Below are 9,227 nucleotides of genomic sequence, written 5' to 3'. Positions count from 1 at the left end.
CATGAGATCAGGGCCCTTGCTGCGTCATGGGCCCTCCTCAATGGGTCCCCCTTTCAGGAGGTCATGTCCGCAGCTTTCTGGCGCGGACAGACTACCTTCACGGATTTTTATCTCCGGTCCTTGGCCTCTCATTCTGATGGATTGTATTCCCTTGGACCGGTGGTGGTTGCACAGTCTGTGGCTGTTCCTCCACAGTAATTCAGTGATTTTAAATAGTATGCTATCAGGCACCACGGTGGTACACCTGCTCGTTTCACGGGGAGGTTTTCCATTTTTTAATTACTTTCGGGGCTTTATTAGGGGGGTTCCTTGAACCTTTTCCCTACCTTGAGCATGTCTCGAGTTTGTTCCGTCAGCCTGGTCTGCCTGGATTCGAAGCCTCCACTACGGTAAGACGAATTCGCATACTAAAGTTATGGTAATTATTACTGAAATGAAATTGAGGTTTTTGAAGTAAAACCAATTTTCATGATGTAATACTTACCATAACTTTATGGAGTCCCACCCTGTATTCCTCCCCTTGCCTCCTCATCCTGGCTGCCTTTAGGCTCCATAAAAGGGGGTTTGAGGAAGGGAGATCACTCCGTGGCTCTGTCATCGAGATAGAGGTTACGTCACGGTAGGGAGGTAGGGATATTTGAATCTTTTGTTTTTGGGCTACAAAGATGGGTGTAGGTATTGTATATGCATACTAAAGTTATGGAAAGTATTACATCATGAAAATTGGTTTTACTTCAAAAACCTCAAATTTAAACAGTTAAAGCATGCTAGTATTTATCGTTTTCGGTTAAATATGAAGTTCTGTTTTTATCCTGTTTAAGTCATTAAGTGTGAGCTCTACTGTTATTAGTAACCAAGCATATATCACTTACATATAGATGATGTGTAGATATTAATTGTGAATTTAACAATTGTTGCTTTGTTGTAGTATTGGTGTGTGGTGCAGAAGGCAGTCCCAGGAGGTGTGGAGGTCAAGGTGACCTTTTGTCCGGTACGATGGGAACCCTCACTCACTGGAGCCACAGCCGAGTGGACACCACCACCAAGTATGTACTCTAACAGTTCATGTCGTGTTACAAATCTCTGTTTTCGATGAAAAGAAGAAGGTTTGGGGGGATTGAATAACTATGGATATATAAATATTGGATAATGAGCAGTACAAGCAAGATACTAATCATTCCTGTTGTCGTGTACAGATGATAAAATATATGCTGTCTCACCCCTGTTGTCATGTTACACGACAAGAGACTTTGGAGTTACCTGTCCTCGTCTTGACTGGTTATAGTGCATCACAGTAATCCAATCAATTGCCACTAGAATCAGCACCATCAGTTGAAAAGAAGTTTTTATAGGTGCAGAGAGCACATTTTTCATCATGTGACCTAATCGGTTTTTTGATTTGCCACAAGATGTTGCGTTTCATGGTCTCCAATATAAATAAAAAGGCGGCGACTGAATTTAATTTGAACACTTGTAAATTCATCACCAAATATTTACGTAGACTTGTTGAAATAATCATGGATATTTCAATATAATTCAGATAAAACCGGAGTTGCTGTACAGAAAGCGTTAAATTGAAATAAAAATATAAATTCATCCCATTTGCTCTGAGTCAGCTAACTGCGGTTGTGTCTGGATATGTTCATGGTCCCCCCTTGTCTAAAGTGAATGGGAAACCTACCATAGCATGTAAGTTAGGATAGGGAGACAAAGCAACATAGCATACAGTAAGTGTCAACATACAGGGGAACTGTCTCACCCTTGTAGAGTAACCACATGTATGTAGGCTATTTACCTATAGTAAATTAGCATGTTCCATTTGTTATGTATAAGAACATTGTGCAAAAAGATGAGAGGCGTACATTTCGTTGTGAAATGTGGACACATGGTCTGCATGTGTTGTCTACGACATACATGTTTACATGTACCACACTCTTCTGCAGTATCTAGACGTCATGTAACCTTGGATACTGGTAGGGAAATATATTATTGATATTTGAACAATGACAGGAAAATGTGTTATTAATGTTTGAAAGAACTTGTTTGTTAAATTGACCACCTGGCTTAACTTGGTTTTCTGGGTTCAATTTGCCGAATTCCACTTTTTGCAACAGTCTTGCCAGAAATATATCGCAGAATTCACTTTCCCTTGGGAATGCCTATATATTAATAAATAATTTTTGGTTATGGTATAATGCATAAGGTAAGGAAAGTCTATTTATGTAATCATTTTTCAGAGACAATATATAAAGCAATAATCTATTTTATACATATCCAATAATCCTCTAAAACCGTTCGGATATGTAGGACAAATATAGATGTCCAGTATATTTCTGTTAGCAGAGTGTAAGCCTTACTGAACGAAATGTTCAAAATAAGAACCAATTCCAGCAGCAGTTATCTACCTATATTAATTGTTTATATAAGACACTGTTCCCTGAGTGTACCAGTCTATTCAGCTGTACAAATGGGTAGTGGCACAATGGGAAGTTAAAGGCTGATGTCCTGACAGGGGAGAACAATAGAATCTAGATCACTCATGCGTGAATATAGACAAAGAAATCGCAAACCTCATATTATCAGGATAAGATTTTTGAGGTTCAGCACTAAAGCTTTGTGTGATGAATATCATTTTTTTTTATCCAGAAGGTCTATATCATGCATGAGTAAATTGGTTATTATTAACCATACTTTCCCACCAGTGGTAATGGTGAACCCATTGCATTACACTGATATCATCAATGAGGCTTGCAATGTGTCACAAAATTGATGATATGAGATTAAACTACATAAAGTGATGATGTTTGGTGATGTGATTCTATCGTAAAGTTGTGACATTTTCAAAATAAAGGTGTGTAATAAACTCACTTTACCTCGGTAGAAAACAGACAAATCTTTTCCCCAGAAAAAACCGGAATGGACATGTTAGGTGTTGGAAAAATGGAAACTAAATCTCTATACTCCTCCAGGTTAAAAAACACTAAACACTTAATTAATAAAGGAAAGTTAGAGTAATAGGATAATTTTTTAGTTGACTAACTCCAAATACTGGAACAAAAATATTGTACATGCAGCACAGGACTTATTATTCCTATGTGTATACTGGATCATAGGAAACATGTACTTGGGTAGGATCTAGTGATGATATGTAATTAAACACATGCAAATTACTCAAGGTTTTGAAACTCCAACTGTTTATTCTTTGAGGAAGTAGCTACATATATCAGTTTTGTACATTGGAAAATACAAAAACCAACCTGTTCAATTTTCGGGTTTGTTTCATGTTTTCCCCTATGTACCATTGATTGTATTTATGAGGTTTGTACATGTTAACCTATCCTTGAGGTTGAGCTAGCAATACACAGTACTCCACCTCCAGTGATCTGTGGGGATATCTTCAGTTCTGACAAGACACAAAAATGTGTCTTGCAGTTTTAAAAGTGAGAACATTAAACTACAAGGTTTAGACTGAAGATATGTGAAGTGTAAATTAGATATCTGTTTGGTATAGGACGAGCTGCTAAACCCTTTTACATAATGGTTTATTTTGCTGAAGGATGGTTGGGGGTCATGCTCGGCTGTATTAGGTATACATTAGTGTCCGTCTGTCGGGCACCACTGCATAGGAATAGTTATTTTCAAAACTTGTTTTTGCTCAATGCATTTATAACAAATATTTGGTGAGACAATTCTTATTTTATCTTGTTAAAACATTGAGACCTGTCTTCTTATAAATGAATTCAAGGAAATTTTGATTTTATTTTCTGTTCTTTCCTTAAAAAGGAGAAAGTTGATTTTGATAACTGATTCTAAATTAATAAATTGCATTTCTCATTGAAGAATTGAACATGAAATGAAGTTGTTAAGCTCACATCTGTACTATTTCTGATGTGATCTCGTGTGACTGTGGGCCGGAGAATGACATAAAACTACTGGGGACCTATGTTTAGGTAGCAGCAAACACTGGTTGTGTCCCCCTGAGTAATTGTACTAATGGTGTTAGTCCCGTGTAAGTCACCCTCCGCTGGTGTCCCACTTTGAACCCAGGCCTGCCGCTGACTTTGACCACCATCACGTCTGGTGATTGTTAAGATACCAGGGTTCCGTGTGAAGGTTGGATACCATTATTGCTTTTATATTTTCCTGTTTTTGTTAATAAAATGAGGACCATACCTAATTTCATTTTATTTAGTTTAATTATGACGGTTTTGTTTGATTGATAGTCTGATATCAGACGTTTGCCTGTATGCTGCCTGGGAAAATCTAGGTAGGTAGAAATTGTGAACGTGGTGGTGAGCAGCATTACAGTGGGTAATTCACACAAAACAGTAATTGTTAACTTCACTAAAATTGTGCACCTATTTAATGAAATAAAATAATTCATGGATAAATGAGTCTTCAAAGAATCATTGAACATTACCTTTTAACTCTTTTTTTTTCCAGTTTGTAGTTGACAGTGTAAAGTGAGGTATCTTTGATTTGTCCCCTCAATACTACACCGAGAAGGTGGGCAGTGTAAAGTGAGGTATCTTTGGTTTGTCCCCTCGATGCTACACCAGGAAGGTGGGCAGTGTAAAGTGAGGGATGTTTGTTTTGTCCCCTCGATACTACACCAGGAAGGTGGGCAGTGGTTTGTGCCCTCGATACTACACCGGGAAGGTGGGCAGTTTAAAGTGAGGTATGTTTGGTTTGTCCCCTCGATGCTACACCAGGAAGGTGGGCAGTGTAAAGTGAGGAATGTTTGGCTTGTCCGCTCGATACTACACCAGGAAGGTGGGCAGTGTACAGTGAGGTATCTTTGGTTTGTCCCCTCGATACTACACCAGGATGGTGGGCAGTGTAAAGTGAGGTATGTTTGTTTTATCCCCTCGATACTACACCGGGAAGGTGGGCAGTTTAAAGTGAGGTATCTGGTTTGTCCCCTCAATACTACACCGGGAAGGTGGGCAGTGTAAAGTATCTTTGATTTGTCCCCTCAATACTACACCGAGAAGGTGGGCAGTGTAAAGTGAGGTATCTTTGGTTTGTCCCTTCGATACTACACAGGGAAGGTGGGCAGTGTAAAGTGAGGTATCTTCGGTTTGTCCCTTCGATACTACACCGGGAAGTTGGGCAGTGTAAAGTGAAGTATTTGGTTTGTCCCTTCGATACTACACCGGGAAGTTGGGCAGTGTAAAGTGAGGTATCTGGTTTGTCCCCTCGATACTACACCGGGAATGTGGGCAGTGTAAAGTGAGGTATCTTTGGTTTGTCCCCTCGATGCTACACCAGGAAGGTGGGCAGTGTAAAGTGATGTATGTTTGTTTTGTCCCCTCGATACTACACCAGGAAGGTGGACAGTGGTTTGTGCCCTCGATACTACACCGGGAAGGTGGGCAGTTTAAAGTGAGGTATGTTTGGTTTGTCCCCTCGATACTACACCGGGAAGGTGGGCAGTTTAAAGTGAGGTATCTGGTTTGTCCCCTCAATACTACACCGGGAAGGTGGGCAGTGGTTTGTATCCTCGATACTACACCAGGAAGGTGGACAGTGTAAAGTGAGGGATGTTTGGTTTGTCCCCTCGATACTACACCAGGAAGGTGGGCAGTGTACAGTGAGGTATCTTTGGTTTGTCCCCTCGATACTACACCGAGAAGGTGGGCAGTGTAAAGTGAGGTATCTTTGGTTTGTGCCGTCGATACTACACCGGGAAGTTGGGCAGTGTAAAGTGAAGTATCTGGTTTGTCCCCTCGATACTACACCGGGCAGGTGGGCAGTGTAAAGTGAGGTATCTTTGGTTTGTCCCCTCGATGCTACACCAGGAAGGTGGGCAGTGTAAAGTGATGTATGTTTGTTTTGTCCCCTCGATACTACACCGGGAAGGTGGGCAGTGTAAAGTGAGGTATGTTTGTTTTGTTCCCTCGATACTACACCGGGAAGGTGGGCAGTGTAAAGTATCTTTGATTTGTCCCCTCAATACTACACCGAGAAGGTGGGCAGTGTAAAGTGAGGTATCTTTGGTTTGTCCCCTCGATGCTACACCAGGAAGGTGGGCAGTGTAAAGTGATGTATGTTTGTTTTGTCCCCTCGATACTACACCGGTAAGGTGGGCAGTGGTTTGTCTCCTCGATACTACACCATGAAGGTGGGCAGTGTAAAGTGAGGTATCTTTGGTTTGTCCCGTCGATACTACACCGGGAAGTTGGGCAGTGTAAAGTGAGGTATCTGGTTTGTCCCCTCGATACTACACCGGGAAGGTGGGCCGTGTAAAGTGAGGTATCTTCGGTTTGTCCCCTCGATACTACACCAGGAAGGCGGGCAGTGTAAGGGGAGGTATGTTTGTTTTGTCCCCTCGATACTACACCAGGAAGGTGGGCAGTGTACAGTGAGGTATCTTTGGTTTGTCCCCTCGATACTACACGGGGAAGGTGGGCAGTTTAAAGTGAGGTATCTGGTTTGTCCCCTCAATACTACACCGGGAAGGTGGGCAGTGTAAAGGGAGGTATCTGGTTTGTCCCCTCGATACTACACCGGGAAGGTGGGCAGTGGTTTGTCTCCTCGATACTACACCAGGAAGGTGGACAGTGTAAAGTGAGGTATGTTTGGTTTGTCCCCTCGATACTACACCAGGAAGGTGGGCAGTGTAAAGTGAGGTATGTTTGTTTTGTCCCCTCGATACTACACCAGGAAGGTGGGCAGTGGTTTGTGCCCTCGATACTACACCGGGACGGTGGGCAGTGGTTTGTCCCCTCGATACTACACCGGGACGGTGGGCAGTGCAGGCACTGCACTGTGTGCTGGATTAACTAGAGTTAGCTAAACAAAGATAGGAGATCTGATGAATGTTTTAGACACCACGGCCGCTAATCACAACTGGCTTGAATTATATTGTCCGTAATACTTCAGAGTTTTTTCTGTTGGACAATTAAAGAAAAGTTATCTGGTATTTTCCTAGGGTATCTATAGAATATTGATACAAGGTAAATTGTGTACGTGCGTAAACGCTGCAGCGCGATGTAGAGATGGCCAGATCGTGTGTGTAAAGTAGGCTGGGTATACAACTATATATGGGGTAGGTAAAGCGTACGTCCATATATGGGGCCGACATCGCCTGCTGTGAGCGCGCCCTATGTAGGTAATTAACGGCACACTTTGATCAGGCAGGAGCTGACTCTGGTGTGTAAATAATGTATTGGGTTAGATGAGCGCTCTGCGTTACCTCACACACGAGATCTCCCAGATTACAGGCAGTCCTTCACTTCATTCTAACATAATACGTTTTATTCTCTCGATTTTTTTCTTTCTGAGGCCGCCTTTTGAGAATTTTCTGTTTATCAGTCTTCATTCTCATTAATCAATTATTCTCTTTTGTGAAAAAAATTTCAGATACAAAGCCAGGATTTCATTTTCCTCAATTCTGTTTTTAAAGATATTAACTAAAAGTTAGTTTTATATGTGTCAATGTGTTACACTTAAGCTAATTAATGTTACAGGTATAATGGAGGGACAACAGTTACCCTCCCGCGTTGTATGATGGAGGGACAACAGTAACCCTCCCACGTTGTATGATGGAGGGACAACAATTACCCTCCCACATTATATGATGGAGGGACAACAGTTACCCCTCCCACGTTGTATGATGGAGGGACAACATTTACCCTCCCACATTATATGATGGAGGGACAACAGTTACCCTCCCGTGTTGTATGATGGAGGGACAACATTTACCCTCCCGCGTTGTATGATGGAGGGACAACAGTTACCCTCCCGCATTGTATGATGGAGGGACAACAGTTACCCTCCCACATTTTATGATGGAGGGACAACAGTTACCCTCCCTCATTGTATAATGGAGGGAAAACAGTTACCCTCCCGCATTGTATGATGGAGGGACAACAGTTACCCTTCCGCATTGTATGATGGAAGGACAACAGTTACCCTCCCACGTTGTATGATGGAGGGACAACATTTACCATCCCACATTATATGATGGAAGGACAACAGTTACCCTCCCCACATGGATTGATGGAGGGACAACATTTCCCATCCCACATTATATGATGCAGGGACAACAGTTACCCTTCCTCATTGTATGATGGAAGGACAACAGTTCCCCTCCCACGTTGTATGATGGAGGGTCAACAGTTACCCTTCCGCATTGTATGATGGAGGGCCAACATTTACCCTCCCACTTTTTATGATGGAGGGACAACTTGTTCCCTCCCACGTTGTATGATGGAGGGACAAAAGTTACCCTTCCGCATTGTATGATGGATGGACAACATTTACCCTCCCCCATTATATGATGGAGGGAAAACAGTTACCCCTCCCGCCTTGATTTATGTTACAGGTATGATGGAGGGACAACAATTACCCTCCCACATTATATGATGGAAGGACAACAGTTACCCTCCCCACATGGATTGATGGAGGGACAACATTTCCCCTCCCGCATTGTATGATGGAGTGACAACATTTACCCTCCCGCATTATATGATGGAGGGACAACTTGTTCCCTCCCACGTTGTATGATGGAGAGACAACATTTACCATCCCACATTATATGATGCAGGGACAACAGTTACCCCCCCCACATTGTGTGATGGAGGGACAACAGCTACCCTCCCTCATTGTATAATGGAGGGACAACAGTTCCCCTTCCGCATTGTATGATGGATGGACAACATTTACCCTCCCTCATTGTATAATGGAGGTAAAACAGTTATCTTCCCGCATTGTATGATGGATGGACAACATTTACCCTCCCGCATTATATGATGGAGGGAAAACAGTTACCCCTCCCGCATTGATTTATGCTACAGGTATGATGGAGGGACAAAAGTTACCCTTCCGCATTGTATGATGGACGGACAACAGTTACCCTCCCTCATTGTATAATGGAGGGACAACAGTTATCCTCCCTCATTGTATAATGGAGGTAAAACAGTTATCTTCCCGCATTGTATGATGGAGTGACAACATTTACCCTCCCACTTTTTATGATGGAGGGACAACAATTACCCTCCCGCATTGTATGATGGAGGGACAACAGTTACCCTTCCGCATTGTATGATGGAGGGACGACAGTTACGCTCCCACGTTGTATGATGGAGGGACAACATTTACCATCCCACATTATATGATGGAGGGACAACAGTTACCCTCCCGCATTGTATGATGGAGGGACAACATTTACCCTCCCACGTTGTATGATGGAGGGACAACAGTTACCCCTCCCGCATTGATTT

At 42.4% G+C, this 9,227-nt stretch overlaps 1 protein-coding gene across 1 annotated transcript in view; it reads left to right on the top strand.

Annotated features, from left to right (window-relative positions):
* The window catches only part of LOC110454118 (ATP-dependent (S)-NAD(P)H-hydrate dehydratase-like), a 101,833-nt gene that overhangs the window by 53,868 nt on the left and 38,738 nt on the right, over nucleotides 1–9,227 (top strand). The window contains exon 9 of the mRNA XM_021503491.1: nucleotides 929–1,046. Coding sequence (XP_021359166.1) covers nucleotides 929–1,046 — 118 coding nt within the window. The remainder of the gene's footprint in view (nucleotides 1–928; nucleotides 1,047–9,227) is intronic.

This window comes from Mizuhopecten yessoensis, unplaced genomic scaffold (assembly GCF_002113885.1).
Source record: "Mizuhopecten yessoensis strain PY_sf001 unplaced genomic scaffold, ASM211388v2 scaffold7669, whole genome shotgun sequence".
Classification (NCBI taxonomy): Eukaryota; Metazoa; Mollusca; class Bivalvia; order Pectinida; family Pectinidae; genus Mizuhopecten; species Mizuhopecten yessoensis.
The sequence above is the reverse complement of the archived record's forward strand: the minus strand, read 5'-3'. Positions and strand labels throughout refer to the sequence as shown.